General features: G+C 39.3%; 1 protein-coding gene across 23 annotated transcripts in view; it reads right to left on the bottom strand.

Moving 5' to 3' along the window:
• The window catches only part of PHKB (phosphorylase kinase regulatory subunit beta), a 226177-nt gene that overhangs the window by 173128 nt on the left and 36412 nt on the right, over positions 1-16637 (bottom strand). For all 23 annotated transcript variants that reach the window (XM_070061799.1, XM_070061798.1, XM_008248369.4 and 20 more), the window contains 3 exon segments: positions 11414-11513; positions 3217-3324; positions 26-106 (listed from right to left, as the gene is read on the bottom strand). In XM_070061799.1, the coding sequence (XP_069917900.1) occupies positions 26-106; positions 3217-3324; positions 11414-11513 (289 nt within the window).

The raw sequence follows: 16637 nt of genomic DNA, 5'->3' as shown, positions 1-16637 counted from the left end.
AACAAAGAATTTGGGGAAACCATACCTCGTCAGTGTTGTAGATAATCTGGAGTCCTGAGGAAATCATTTCCACAAGGTAAAGGAGATAGAGGGACACTGCATTTATCTGAAAGGTCACAGTGAGTACAAAACTATGTTATGAAATCAAATGTTAAGGCTAAAATTACAAGTCATTTGTTCTAATACTGTCATTTAAAAACCATTTCCTGTGAAATAAAGGAGCTGTGGATTTAGTTCTTAATAAAATGATTTTAAAGCTTCACATGTAAAATTCTAAAATCCTCAAATTCACTGTATCAAGTCACACTTGATGAGGGAAATGGCTGCAAGTAGAACTATTGACAATTATCTCTATAAGATGTCTGTTCGAAGATTTACTTTCAAACTGTGGGTCTAATGCTACTTTTACTTTGGAACAGTTTTGCCCCAGAGGAAGAATGGAATTTCAATCCATCTCAGATACAGGTGAATGAAAAATGCATTTGGCAAGCAAGACCTTATCATGACTATGCCAGTACACCATAAGCAAAAAGCTGTGCATCTTGAAAAGTTTCTTATCTTCAGAGAATACAGAATTTATGTAAACTGCAGGAACACACTCATTATAATCAATGTAGAACATATAAAAATTAAAATCAATTTATGAATGGAGTCTTATGAATAAATGAAGTCTACTGTTAGTTTATTAACTCACTAAAAGTAGAAATTATGTGATCTAGACAAAAACATAAAGACAAACATATCCACTTTTCACTTTAATGAAGAAAGAGTCTCACAGAATCTTGAATGGAATGTTTAAACTGTCTCAGGTAAAGGAAGAGGAAAGATAGATACCACAACATGGACAAATCTTGTGTGATCATTAAGTTTAGTTCTCAACTTGACTAGATAAAGGAATACCCACACAAAGCTGTAAAAGGTAATTGCTGGGTGTGTCTGTGGAGGTTCTTCAGAAAAGACAGGCCTATGAACCAGCAGACTAGTGAGGAAGATCCACCCTTAACATGGAAAGACATCATCCAATTGGCTAGGGGCCCAGATGTTAAAAAAAAAAAAGGCAAAGAAAGAACAAATTCTTGCTTTCTCTCTGCTGGAGCTGGAATACTCTTCATCTCCTGCCCTTGGACCCCTTCTCCAGCTTTTGGACCCTGTTGAACCCCACTTGAGGTTATGGGGTTTTCAACTTCTGACTGAAAGTTATCAGGCTGTCAGATCTGGACTGAACTATACTACCAGCATCCTTGGTTTCTAAGCTTGCAGATGGCCTACCACAGGACACCCCAGCCTCCACAGTCCCAGGAACCAATTCTTCCAACAAATACCTCTTATATATCTTTATATATACCTTTGTATTGGCTCTAAAAATCTCTCTGGAGAACCCTAACACATTTTGAAAATACTACACTAAGTTAAAGACACCACTTCCAAAAGTTCATAAATTATATAATCCCAGTTAAATGAATGTCAAGAATTGGCAAATCCATAAAGAGAGAAAGTAGACTGGTGTTTTCCCAGGACTGTGGGTTTTGGGGTTTCTATTGAGGTGATAAAAATGTTCTAAGATTCATTGTGATAACTTTGTGAATATACTAAAAATACTTTAAGTAGGTAAATTATGTTATTTGATTTATATCTCAATAAAGCTATTATTAAACAAGAAAAAAAAGACAGTAGAAAATTGTACCCAGCAAAATGCAAGCCTGAGTTTAAAATTGAGAGAAAGTAAGATGGAATTTGTCCCTGAACAAGTCTAACATAGAAACGTGTTACCCTCACAGTCTTGGCGGCTCTTTCTCCCTTGACTCTTCTCCAATCCTTTCTGAGTGACTGACAGCAACTTCTTTGTGCCCTAGAAGTCTTGCACAAAGCAGCCCACGTGCCACTAGGGCCTGGCCTTTCTGGTGGGCCTGTCAGGAACCTGGCCTATCCTGGATGTGTCCCGACTTCTCAGTACTCAGAGTCCAGTGAGTGTCAGGGCCTTGTGAAGGTCCACGTGGGCCACACAAGAAGACAGTTGTTCTGGTTTTAAAGTCTGAGATTTACATGAACTTTTGAGTGACCTTCACCAACACAGTGGAGAAGAGTTTCACCTCAATGCCAGCCTCCCTAAAGTATCTTCTCACGGCATTGACACTGGCTGGTCAGAAATGACTTCAAAGAAATTTCATTTCAGTAGGCAAAACTTACAGAACAACTCTGAAAGCTCTGTATTCTGACTTTGTGGATACATCTGTGAGAAAATGTCACTAAGTGGCAACTTGTGAAGGGACCACCAAAGTGGGCTGATCAATATTTATGTAATACCTATTATATACCACACAGTGAGTGTAAATTGAGGTATATTAAAAAGATGAGCTTCTACCTTTTGAAATCCCCATGTAAATATGTTTGTCAAAACAAAAAGTATATAAATTCTAATTGTTCTAGTTACAAGGTTAGGACTGAAAAACTATTCATCTGATACAAATTCTCCATGGAAATGCTGACAAATATGTACAAGTGCTTCTGTATATAGAAGCAGGACCTCTGTACAAGGTTTGAAGGAGACATATTAAAGTAAGACATCTCAGATCTCTAGAGAAAGGGGACTATGTAAGGAAGACATTCTTACCAAATGATAAGCAGGAATAAAATGTATTAAAGATGTAACAGGATGTCCTACTAACAACAATACACAGATGTGAGAGAGTGAAAAGCAAAACACAGAATCCTACAGTATATTTTAAAGCACAAGTAAAGTTTATGATCTGACATATACAACAAAACTTATGGATTCACAAACGCTTTTTTGGCATTCAAGTGGTATGCTTTTAGCTTTACCAATGGTTAATATATTATAAAAGGAACTGGACATTACAAAAACTTCTGATTTGCTGTTTTACCACTGTCAGTCGTTTTTTATCCTTGTTACTAAGTACTGAAATCATTTTAAATTTATTAATAAGTAAAAACTTTGGTCATTAAAAAAAAACTTTAGGCATCGTTCTTCTCAACAATCCATCCAGTTCCCATTATGCTGGAGGACCAGGAACTGGATCAGATATAATGTACAATCACAGTAATTCACTCAGATCTGGTGGTTAGCATTTCACTTTCTTCTCCATTTCAGGGTTCATTTTATACTTTTATTCTGAAGACTTATGAAACTTAATTTCTCTAGAAAAATACACAGCTGTAAATCTTCTATGGCTATCAAGTATAAAAAAACCTTTTTACCTGAAGATGACCATATTCCTCATAAGACAGCAATTCATCTCCTGTATGCACATTGAAAAGAGAGTGAAGACATGTTGTTGGGCGTGGATCCTGCTTAAACTGCTGGACCTGTGATCAAACATAAAATGCAGATAAGGTTAATAATTTACATATTCATCCAAGACTAGTGAGCATGCTATTTTTCATGAAATGTTTTAATAAAGAAATCTCAGGCAGAGGACCTAACAAGGCAGAAAGGTGACCGCTTCCAGAGAAGCAACACAAACAAAGCTCACAACTACTAATTTAAGGGAGCTAACATGTCAATTACTACTTCAGCAGCATACCAACTCAAGTGTAAAAGAGAGGACTTTAAGGGAGAAGCAATGGCTTTTGCAATGTTTTGAATCTTATTTTATTTTGGAGTAAAATATTGGTTTACTTTGTGAAACAGGATTTTATGATTGTTTTCCACCATGCTGTTACTTGGAAATGCTTACATGACACTCAGAATGAAAAAGTACTTGAGACCATATTCTTACTTGTAAATGTCCAAACTTCAAATGCGATTTCTTTATCCAAGGATCACAAATTTTTTTTTTTTTAATTTTTTGACAGGCAGAGTGGACAGTGAGAGAGAGAGAGACAGAGAAAGGTCTTCCTTTGCTGTTGGTTCACACTTCAATGGCCGCCGCAGCCAGTGCACCGCACTGATCCGATGGCAGGAGCCAGGTACTTATCTTGGTCTCCCATGGGGTGCAGGGCCCAAGCACTTGGGCCATCCTCCAATGCACTCCCGGGCCACAGCAGAGAGCTGGCCTGGAAGAGGGGCAACCAGGACAGAATCCGGCGCCCCAACCAGGACTAGAACCCAGTGTGCCGGCGCCGCAAGGCAGAGGATTAGCCTAGTGAGCCACGGCGCTTACCTGATCACAAATTTTAACACAGGCTTCTGTTAACATGTTTTCATTTCCCCTTCTGCATATATTCTCATTACTAAGACACTAATTTTAAAAGAATATAGGTCACATCTTTATTAAAAAGACATAAAATTTATTCTAGAATACTACTACTAAATGATCCAACAGAAAAATGTCATGGACAAAAAAAAATACATCCACTTCCTCAGAGCTTGTTCAATTCTTCTTGGAAAACATGACAATTATGTGTCAAGAACTGTTCTAGCCCCCAGAATAAACAAACAGGGACCCCCCCCCCAAATAGGATATACAGCTCTATGAAATGACTATGATTTTATTCTCTCTTTGAAGAGATGTTAAGTGATGATGACTACTAGATGGCTAAAATCTTGCCTTATTTCATTCAGGAAGGAGACATCCAGAATCATATTCTCTTCTCCATCTTTCAAAATTCTTCTAGTCCTTAAAAACTCTCATCTCAAAGAAATATTTTGTGGTTGTCCCTCAATTATTTTCCCTGTCTGCTACTTTTATTAGTTGTCTTTATGTCCTAGTGATATTGAGAAATACAAAGACACTTCAAAAAGTTTATGGAAAATGGAATCAAAAGATGTATATTTGGTGTAAAAATATTTTTAAATCTGTTTACAGTTTTTTCATAATACATATTTTTCATGAGCTTTTTAAAGACTTCACATGCATGGACTTCATTTTACACATCTGAGTTTATGCTTATAAGATGGCTAATGAAGTGACTTTTTATTTATTTTAAATCTTTATCTATTTATTTGAAAGACACAATAACACACACACAATCTTCCATCTGCTGGTTCATGTCCTAAATGCCCCCATCACCCAGGTCTGGGCCAAAAGCCAAAAGCCAGGAATTCCATCTGGGTCTCCTACATGGGTGGCAGCAACTCAATTACTTGAGCCATCACCTGCTACTTCCCAAGCACATTATCACGAAGCTACATTGGCAGTGGAGAAGCTGGGACGTGAACCAGCACTTGGATATGGGATGCAGGTGCCCCCCCCCCCATCAACACCCACTCCATAAAATGCCTCTTGAAAGGCCTCAAAGTAGCTTTAGGATGGGGGTGATAGTGGTGCTGGTTGCCAGAGAATCCAACCAAAGGTTCAGATTTCCCCTATCTCCCATCTCAACCAATCCTCTCATCTGAGTATACGGAAGGCTGAAGACTTAAGTCACCAATGGCTAATAATTTGAACAGATCATGTCAGAATAATGTATCCTCCATAAAAACTCTGAAGAGGGGGTGGCGCTGTGGCGTAGCAGGTAGAGCTGCCACTCGAAGTGCTGCCATCCCATATGGGTGCTGGTTCATGTCCCAACTCCTCCACTTCCAATCCAGCTCTCTGCTATGGCCTGGGAAAGCAGCAAAAGATGGTGCAAATCCTTGGGTCCCTGTACCCACATGGGAGACCTGAAGGAAGCTCCTGGTTCCTGGCTTCAGATTGGCACGGCTCCAAATGTTGCAGCCAACTAGGGAGAGAACCAGCAGATGGAAGACCTCTCTCTCTCCTTTTCTCTGTGTAACTCTTTCAATTAAATAAATAAATCTTAAAAAAACTTTGAAGGACAGGTTCTAGAGTTTCTGGGATGGTGAACACATCTACATGCTGGAAGGACTGCAAACCCAAAAACCAGAGAGAAATCACGTACTCAAGAGCCTTCTGAATCTTGTCCTATGTACCTCATCATCTGGCAGTGTCCTTTATTAAAAATTGCTAATGATTAGTAATGCATTCCCTAAGTTCTTTGAGCTGTTATAACAAAGTATTGAACCTTATTAAGAGGGTCACGGGCACCTCTGATTTTATCCAAGCCTGACAAAAGTGTGGATAACTTTGGGAATCTACCATATAATGCAATTGTTGTCTGTCATGGGAGGCAGTCATTTGGAAATGACCTTTAAATCTAAGGGACCTGCACTAATTCTGGGTATTTACTAGCAGAATAAAATTGCAATTGCATTAAAAATTAAATTGTAGAGGGGCAAGTGTTTGGCACACTGGTTAAGATACTTCTTGGGCCATTTACTTCCCATATCAGAGTACCTGGATTCGATTCCTGAACTCTCCTCCAAATTCTAGCTTTCTGCTAAGGCAAACCCTAGAAGGCATTAGGTGAGGCTCAAGTAGCTGCTTCCTGCCACCCACGAGGGAAAAATGGGTGCTGCTCCAAGTTCCTGGCTTTGGGCATTTGGAAAGTATCTGTCCTTCTGCCTCTCTGCCTTTCAAATAAATAAATAAAATTGTCAATAAAATTAAATTGTGTAATAGTTGGTGTTTCTAATTGTTTGGTGTGGAAAATCTACACATTTAGTGTCGGAAGTATTATGAGTAGAGAAATAGTTTTCCTGGGGCCAGTGCTGTGGCGTAGTGGGTTAACGCCCTGGCCTGAAGTGCTGGCATCCCATATGGGTGCCAGTTCGAATCCCAGCTGCTTTACTTCCAATCCAGCTCTCTGCTTTGGCTTGGGAAAGCAGTACAAGATGGCCCAAGTCCTTGGGCCCGTGCATCCACAAGGGAGACCCAGAAGAAGCTCATGGCTCCTGGCTTTGGATCGGTGCAGCTCCAGTTGTTGTGGACAATTGGGGAGTGAACCAGCGGATGGAAGACCTCTCTCTCTCTCTCTTTCTCTGTCTCTGTCTCTCCTCTCTCTGTGTAATTCTGACTTTCAAATAAATAAATAAATCTTTTAAAAAAATAGTTTTCCTTTTGACTCTTATTATCTTATAAAGCTTATAGAAGCTATATTGTCCAACATAATATCTACTAGCTACCTATGTCAAACAGAATTATAATTAATTAAATACAATTTAAAATACAGTTCCTCTGGTCACAGAAGACATATGTCAAGTGCCAGACTGCTGCCTACTATACTGTGTGACAGTGTAATATAGAACGTGTCTCCCATCACAGAAAGTATACTGGACAGTACTGTTGTGGAGGACTGATACACTTATTTCTTTCCCAAGTGCCCTGCACACACAACTATAGTCCTCCTTACAACTGAAGCACCTCTTCAACAAAATGAACTTCATGACCAAAGCAGTAGGTAACAAGGACTGACATAATGAGAGTACAGTTAGGGATATAATTCTCTATGATAGAGTATCTAAGTCAGCCACTGTTAACTCAAAGAAGGTAGCAATTCCTACTGCATATAAGAAACTGCTGGCAATAGTCTGAAACTACACAAATAGAATCAATGTGGTCACTCCTTTGATACTATCATGGTTATTATCTCAAAGTCCTGAACATGATTCTGGGTTCCTATACAAAAACATGGCTAAATTGAAATAAGATACATATTCTTCATTTGATAGGGATCTAGTAGGATAAAGCTTTACCAGTTTAATAAAGTTACTGCTATAGTTGATAAGGTGGTGTTTGTCCTTTGTCTTCAAGACATGCAAGAACTCAGCAGGAGAACTTATATTCAATTACTGTGTCAGGGGAAAAGCCCCACTAAATGACTAAGGACTCTCAAATGGGGAATTACATAACTATGTCTTGAGTTTTAGAGTTGTTAAAGTGCAAGTAATTTAAAATTTCAGGAAAATCAAAATCTAGAAGCTTTGAAGATTAATGGGGTATGCAGTATGTCATTTACAAACAAAAGGTACTCTTGAAAGCATTCAAAAACAAGAGGACATTAATTAGTATTCTAATGTCTGGCATCTGGTAACTAAAGATAAACAATGGATAAAGGCAAGATTTTTCCAAATAAAATCTAGAATAATGTTTTTTCAAGATTTTTCTTTTTTTATTTTAGATTTTTCTTGAAAACTATTTATTACCATTGTGAATAAACAACTGATCAGTAGGATCAGGTAGCTCAGTATTTTTCATCCATTCTTAATTTATAACCTTGAAATGTGCATTTAGAAGAAAATAATTATCTTATAAGGGAATCCTAGAAAGATAAATTTTATAAAATTTTAATGATTTCTCATTAATTAGAAACTACTTAGCAGCATTTTAAACAAATGTTTTAAGTACATAATTAGGCACAGTAACATTCCTAGCCTATTGTGAAGCAAATCTCTGCCCTGCAAACTACTAACCACAAAATTATAGCAAATCTGAGCAACTCTCAATGCTCTCCTTAAGGAATATTAGACAACTGGGGCCACCTACGATGCCAGCATCTCATATGAGTACCAGCTCAAGTCCCAGTGCTCTGCTTCCCCATCCATCCCTGTTAATGCATGTGGGAAAGCAGCATTAGGTGGTCTGGGTGCATGGGCCCCTGACACCCACATAAGAAACCCAGAGGAAGCTCCTGGCTCCTGTTTTCAGGCTGGTCCAGTCCCAGTCATAGTGGTCATCTGAGGAGTGAACTAGTGGATAGAAGATCTATCTCACTCTCTAACTCTGCCTTTCAAATACATAAGTATTAAAAAAAAAAGAAATATTAGAAAAGGTGGTAAATGAGGGATGGCATATGAGCCTTTAGAGTAAAACATACCTGACATTAGGCATTGAAACAATTGGCAAGATAATAAAAAACAGAAATGAGATTAGCTTATATTATACAAATCAAGGAAAATTTTATTGCACTCAAAATTCACAGTAAACAAAATATTTCATTTAGCTAGTATTTTTTAAAATAGAACAGGAAGCACAGTTGGCAGTGAGATATCAGTAAGTGTGGAGAAGGTTTACATTTTTTATGTCATCATTTTACTTCAAAAGACAAAGAGGATGACATCAAATAGCCAAAGGACATTACAAATACGTTTTGCATTAGTTTTAAGGAAGAAGACAAAAGATAAATATTTTACATTTAAAATATGCTCATATTCCCTATTGCTACAGAACCATGAAGGAAATGGAAAAGACTATAGGAACAGAATGGTGAGCACCATTAAGAAGCAAGACAAGCATTGAGCTGGGTGTGTGCTGCAATGTCACTGAGTTAGTTCCTCAGACTCACATTGGGATTATAATTATTCTCTTTTCTTACTCTAAAAAGTGAGGGGGATCAAGAAAGATTCTAACAATGAAAAAGGTTTAAAATGTATAAAGCATTTTTATGCATATCAAAACCCCAGCATTTTGTACTATGCATGAATATCCAAACTGATCCATATCTTTTATAACTCATGCTTATTTTAATGGTCTACCATAATAGCTACATGAGGAAAGGAATATTTATCTCTTATAACTGAAGGGATTTAAAACAGCTTAAGTCAAACTCAAACTCTATTTAAAAGGACACATAATTGTGTTGACTGGTTAATAAAGTTGAATAATATTTAGAAAAGGCCATTAACAACTGGCTAACCATGCCACAAAGAAAAAATCTTAAGCTATTGCATCTTGCTTCCCTCTGATACATAATTTTATCTACGAGTTTATTTAGCAAACACATGAAATTCATAGTTCTCACAATGTTTCCTAGAGAGAAAAGTTGAATTAATAAAGACATTAGGAATTAATGAAATGATACCTGGGAAATAAACACATGAGTATCATCACACATTGAGGAAAAAATAATTTTAATCACAACTACATAAAAATAAAGTAAAACATATTAGTTTAATTCCAGTACATCAATATGTAACATGATACTTTATTTCAGCTGCCTTTGAAAAACCTCTGAAATAACGATTTGCAGAGTTAAATATTAGTAGACAAGTTAAAGTTTGTTATATATCTCTGTATATGTGTGTTAATAAATTTACTTTTTCTACAGAATAACAATTTATTGCTTCATATTCTAATAGCAGAATATAAATGATTTTTTAAAAAGTTTTGACTACAAATACAGGTCTTTAAAAGATGTGCTACCGCAGTTTTAAAATTCTTTTCAAGCATAAATTCAAACAATATACTGGTATGACAAAAAACACACAAAACATTATGTGATCAAAATTGTCTGTGTAGTTACTGGTGTGCATCTGTGCTAAAATATAGAATCACGAAACATATTGAACCACATAGTCTAGGAGGAAAAGGGAATAATATTAATGGTTACAGATACAAATACTGACTGTGCAATCACCCAGTTGCCATCCATAAATTATTTCTTGACCTTTTAAGAACTCTAAAAGGGAGGTACCACATGTACCTAGATTTTACAGAAGAAAAAAAAAATTGAGTCACAAGGAAGTTAAATATTTGTCTAATACCACATAGGCAGTGACAGACTAGAAAACAGTGTACTCACCTACCAGAGAAAAGTTAACACAGTAGACTGTAGACTCTCACCTTAGAAAGACTGCATGAATGGTTGGCCCTGGGCTAACGTGTGGGAACTTGGATTTGGAGAGTGAGAAACTATGCCTAAAATGTTTCTACAAAAAATATGGGTTATGCTAAACATGTGATTTCACTCTAGGAATTTGGAATTTTAATGCTTAGGAAGAGGTACCTATGTGACCAGCCATCAATCCACATCCCTAGTAGACATTTTGTAAGTGCTGTCACAATTAGTTCCTGGGGAAATTGAATACATCTGTACAACCTTACTGGGAGATGATTCTTGAAAGTTAGCCCTTGGTCTCCAGCCTGTGCTCGCCCCATGTTGCTTTCCCTTGGCTGATTACGCTTACTCTCCTTTCAGTTTAATAAACTATAACCAAGACTATGAGTATCTGCTGAGTCATATGACTCCTCCTAGCAAATCCTCAAACCTGGGGTTGGTCTTGGGGATCCATGGTGCACTAATGCACACATAGACACTTACTCAATTAAAATTTGGGGACACGCGGATAGAGGTAAGTAGAGCTAAGTAGAGAGAACAGCACATTATGTTTATATAAAACTTTTTAAAAAGTTTTATATAATTTGAATTTTCACATAATTCAGTAAACTTCAGTTTCCAAAACCTGTAATTACTGGACTCTGCAAGTAAATGCAGGAAATATTATATTTTTAAATAAGAGTTCACTTAAGCCGGAGCAATTTACATGTCCAGAGGTAATTCTGACATGGATTTTCTTTAATTAATATAATATTGGTTAGAATTAGGGATATTTGTGAGATTGCTAAGAAACCAGGTATTTATCAAGCAAATAACAGGTGCAAAACACAAATTAATGCAAGCCTAAATAATAATTTGTAATCACCTCTTGCTTTAGATGCCCCTTCAATTTCAGGATTTCAAAACCTGAGTTGGGAAGGCACAGGCTGTTTTCACCTATCTAGACTGCCCTAGGATGTTTTTAAAATAATAATTCTTTAGAAGATGCTATTGCAAACTGGTTAAATTAATCCTTCAGAATGATGTGAGAGTTCCAGTCCATACCACAGTGTTTTACCTTATCGGCCTGGCGCATATAGCAGTAGAGAATTCCTCTCATACATTTTATAGCCGAATGCTCCAGCTCATGGGTCCTTCCCTTGTCATCATCAATGCGCCTGGGTGAGAGAGATAACTCATGAAACAAATTGGAAATGCATCTGAAAAGGAAGCAAAGCTTTTTATAATTAAGTATTTAACTATCTAGCTAATCCTGTGTTCCGGTGACGTCTACTACTTCTGTCACAGTGAAACTCCATTTTCCCAGCAGATGTAGAAATGTTGCAATTAAAAAAAGAATCCTGTGATGAAACTTGTGCATATTTTCCTTTTTTTAAAGGAAGTAAGCCAAGTGCTTTAAAAACAGCGTACTTTTTTTTGTATAATGATGTGACTGAAACATTAAAAGACAGTTCTACATTTGAAAAAAAAGCCACCAACAGATTTTAAAAATTATCATTATAGAATGAGGGCAATTTTTAACTTATCCCTTTAGGTCACACAATTGCTACTTGGATTTAAAGAAGTACAGGTTAAGGTAGGCAAATGCCTTCTTGGCTCTCATGTGTTTAGCACCACCATGTGACTTTAGTCACAGTTAAGCACGTTTTCTTTCTTTCTTTCTTTCTTTTTTTTTTTTTTTTTTTTGACAGGCAGAGTGGACAGTGAGAGAGAGAGACAGAGAGAAAGGTCTTCCTTTGCCATTGGTTCACCATCCAATGGCCGCTGCGGCCAGCGCACCGCGCTGATCCGATGGCAGGAGCCAGGTACTTCTCCTGGTCTCCCATGGGGTGCAGGGCCCAAGCACTTGGGCCATCCTCCACTGCACTCCCTGGCCACAGCAGAGAGCTGGCCTGGAAGAGGGGCAACCGGGACAGAATCTAGTGTCCTGACCGGGACTAGAACCCAGTGTGCAAGGCGGAGGATTAGCCTAGTGAGCCGCGGCGCCGGCTAAGTTAAGCACGTTTTCTATACACCCTTTATGATCCATGATATACTTTGGTATGAAGTTTTATATCTTCAGGTCTTAATTTGAAATTAACTGACTCTAGTTTAAATCTCTTGCTCTGAAAATTAAAGAACAGCTAAAAATTTATTAAACTCAGTGAAGATGTTCTTTCTGTCCAGAAGTTGCTTTTTTATTATAGATTACCAGCTTTCAAAAGGTAAAAGAGAATTATCCACTACTAAAAAAAATGACATATTTATTGTTTCACTTAATCAAAAGTGAAATATCTGGTGATCATTCTTACTTGATAAAAAGTATACTATAATTATTTCCTAGTTCTACCACTGCTGGGGTTAATGATTATTATCTTAGGATGGATGATGAATGTCAATAAAAAGGAAGTGGTTTATCACTGCCAGATCATTCCTCCTTTCACAGGCAGGCACTATGGTAAAATTAGCATGAATTTGTTCTACAATCTATTTCCCCAACCCCCATCCTCCTGCCCCATTTGGACACAAGCATTTTAATAGACACAAATACCACACAGATAGTGAATGCAGCAAAGTAAGGATTTTAAATTCTTTATCAGATGTTTGAAGCCTTTTTGGAAAAGGTTAATGTCTGACATTTATCCACAGGCTGCCCATATTCTTACATTTTTAATGCCATTTTCCTCCAACCTTTTATTTAGAAAAATTTTAAGTCTACAAAAAACATAAAAGGATATTACAATGAACAAACCTTTTACTTTTCACCTGGATGCATCAGTTGTTGACATATGCTTGTATTTACCAGCTATAATTTTTTCCTTTATTATTTGAAAGTAAGCTACAAACATCATAATCCTTCACCCTTACACACTTCAGAAACATCTTTTAAAAACAAGGAGATTCTCCTATAAAACCATAGCATTATTACATTCAGAGAATTTAATACTGATACTACATTATCTAATATATAGTTTAAATAAAAATGTATCAAATTATCTACAAAATGAATCTTACAGTTTTGAAGTAGGCAGGAATACAGGTTAAAACTGTTAGATTTGTGAACTGGAAGACCACGCCTTTGCCACACCCCTGAGTGGCCTCATTCCCCTACCTGGCCACACCTGGGTGCCCACCAGCCAATCAGGTTAATTAACCACTCCCCTTTGGAAGTGGGTTAAAAGCCAGGACTTGGTGTGGCCCGGCTTGCTCTTTTTCCCTGGCCTCTTGCTAGGAAGGGGCTTGCTGTAGCCCTGTGCTCATGGCCTTCGGGCCATGTGCTCGAGGCTTCCTGGCCCAGATGCTCATCCATGTGGCTGGTTCCTGGTGCTTGGTATGAATCCCTATTTACCTCTCTCTTAAATAAAGCTCTCACTCTCCTATGCACCTTTCTCACTAAATAAAAGCTTAAAACATACCATGTTGCCTCGTTTATCTGTGCCGGTATTTAGAATTCTTCTCATAATATTAGGCAAGAACCCTCTTGGGCTTATTAATATTGGGGATTTAGTAATAAGCCTGTGGTGAAATCGTAAGGCACCCCACATTCCGGTAGCACATGTGGCACCCCGGATAGCATTTCTAGGGAACTTTAAAGGGCCACGTTTCAGAGTAAATTTTAGGGGGTCTTCTCCAATTTCAGTTTTATTCAAGTACAATCCAATCAAGGCGCATGTATTAGGTTGTTGTCATATTTCTTTCATCTCAATCTAGCTATGCTCATGCCTAGTTCTCAATCTACCATAAATAATTTTTTTAAAGATTTATTTATTTATTTGAAAGGCAGAATGACAAAGAGGGAGAGAGAGAAAAAGAGATAAACACTGGTTTAATCACCAGGTGGCTGCAATGGCCAGGTCTGGGCCAAGCCAAAGCCAGGAGCCAGGAGCCAGGAACTCTAACTACCTGGGCTACCTTCTATTGCTTTCCAAGAAGCATTAGCAGGAAGCTGGATCAAAAAGAGAGCATCCAGGGGCTGTCACTGTGGCATAGCAGGTTAAGCGTCTGCCTGCTGGCATCACATATGGGTGCTGGTTTGAGTCCTGGCTGCTCCACTTCCAATCCAGCACCCTGCTAATGTGCCTGGGAAAGTAATGGACAAGTACTTGGGTCTCTGTATCCACTTGGGAGGTTAAAAGGAAGCTCCTGGCTTCAGGCTTCGGCCTGGCCCAGCACCAACAGATGTAGCCATTTGGGGAGTGACCTAGTGAATGGAAGACAACTCTCTCTCTGTTTCTCCTTCTCTCTTTCTAGAATTCTTCTTCTTTTAAAGATTTACTTATTTACTTGACAGAGTTACAGAGAGACCGAGGGAGAAAAGAGAGAGGTCTTCCATCTGCTGGTTCACCCCCTCAAATGGTTGCAACAGCTAGTGCTGGGCCGATCTGAAGCCAGGAGCCAGGTGCTTCTCCTGGTCTCCCATGGGGTGCAGGGCCCAAGCACTTGGGCCATCCTCCACTGCACTCCCGGGCCACAGCAGAGAGCTGGCCTGGAAGAGGGGCAACCAGGACAGAATCCGGCACTCCGACCGGGACTAGAACCTGGTGTGCTGGCGCCACAAGGCGGAGGATTAGCCTATTGAGCCGCGGTGGTGGCCTGAAATGGTCTTTTTTACTTTATCAAATAATTGGGTGACTTGATTTTTTTTTTTTTTTTTTTTGACAGGCAGAGTGGACAGTGAGAGAGAGACAGAGAGAAAGGTCTTCCTTTGCCAATGGTTCACCCTCCAATGGCCGCTGCGGCCAGCGCACCGCGCTGATCCGATGGCAGGAGCCAGGTACTTATCTTGGTCTCCCATGGGGTGCAGGGCCCAAGCACTTGGGCCATCCTCCACTGCACTCCCTGGCCACAGCAGAGAGCTGGCCTGGAAGAGGGGCAACCGGGACAGAATCCAGCACCCCGACCGGGACTAGAAGCCGGTGTGCCGGCACCGCAAGCCTAGTGAGCCGAGGCGCCGGCAGGGTGACTTGATTTAACATCTTTTCTTTCTTTCTTTCTTTCTTTCTTTCTTTCTTTCTTTCTTTCTTTCTTTCTTTCTTTCTTTCTTTCTTTCTTTCTTTCTTTCTTTCTCTTTTCTTTCTCTCTTTCTCTCTTTCTCTCTTCTCTCTCTCTCTCTCTCTCTCTCTCTCTTTCTCTCTTCTCTCTCTCTCTCTCTCTCTCTCTTTCTTTCTTTCTTTCTTTCTTTCTTTTTTTTAACAGGCAGAGTTAGGCAGTGAGAGAGAGACAGAGAGAAAGGTCTTCCTTTTCCTTTGGTTCACTCCCCAAATGGCCTCTATGGCCTGCACGCTGGGCCAATCCGAAGCCAGGAGCCAGTTGCTTCCTCCTGGTCTCCCCTGCGGGTGCAGGGCCCAATGACTTGGGCCATCCTCTACTGCCTTCCCTGGCCACAGCAGAGAGCTGGACTGGAAGAGGAGCAACCGGGACAGAATCCGGCACCCCAACTGGGACTAGAACCCGGGGTGCCGGTGCTGCAGGCGGAGGATTAGTCTAGTGAGTCACAGCTCTGGCCTGATTTAACATCTTATACTGGAGCTGGTGCTATGGCATAGTGGGCTAGGCCTCTGCCTATGTGGCCAGCATTCCATATGGGCACCAGTTTGAGTCCCAACTACTCCCCTTGTAATCCAGCTCTCTGCTATGGCCTGGGAAAGCAGTGGAAGATGGCCCAAGTGTTTGGGCCCCTGCACCCACGTGGGAGACCAGGAAGAAGTTCCTGGTTCCTGGCTTCAGACTGGCCCAGCTCTGGCCATTGTAGCCATTTGGGGAATGAACCAACCTTGCTCTCTATCTGTAAATAAATAAATAAAATATTGAAAAAAAAGGGCAACAACATCTGATACTCAATGAAGTGTAGTGTGAAAAACTAAACTGAGATTAAAAAAAAAAAAAAGAGTCCTGGAATTGGCTCTATCATTAATTAGTTGTATAACTTTAAACAAATTTGTTAAGTACTCTTGGTTCTGTTTTCTAATTTTTTTTTTCCCAGAGGCAGTGAGACAGAGAGCGAGCTTCTATCCTATCCACTGGTATTCACTCCAAGTGCTCCCAACCCAAGGGCTGAAGCTAGAAGCTAGGAACTCAATCTGGGTCTCCTATGTAGGTGGTAGGGACCTAATCACTTGAACAATAACCTACTGCCTTGCAGAGTCTACATTAGCAGGAAGCTAGAATCAGGAGCAGAGCCAGAATTTGAACTTAGGCACTCCAGTAAGGTACATAGGCATCCCAACTGGCATCTTAACCACTACACCCAACACCTGCTCCTAGTCTCCAATTTTATCATCTGTAAAACTTTAATCACCATC

This window comes from Oryctolagus cuniculus, chromosome 18, assembly GCF_964237555.1.
Source record: "Oryctolagus cuniculus chromosome 18, mOryCun1.1, whole genome shotgun sequence".
NCBI lineage: Eukaryota > Metazoa > Chordata > Mammalia > Lagomorpha > Leporidae > Oryctolagus > Oryctolagus cuniculus.
Note: the sequence above shows the minus strand (reverse complement) of the source record. Positions and strands in the feature narration are given on the sequence as shown.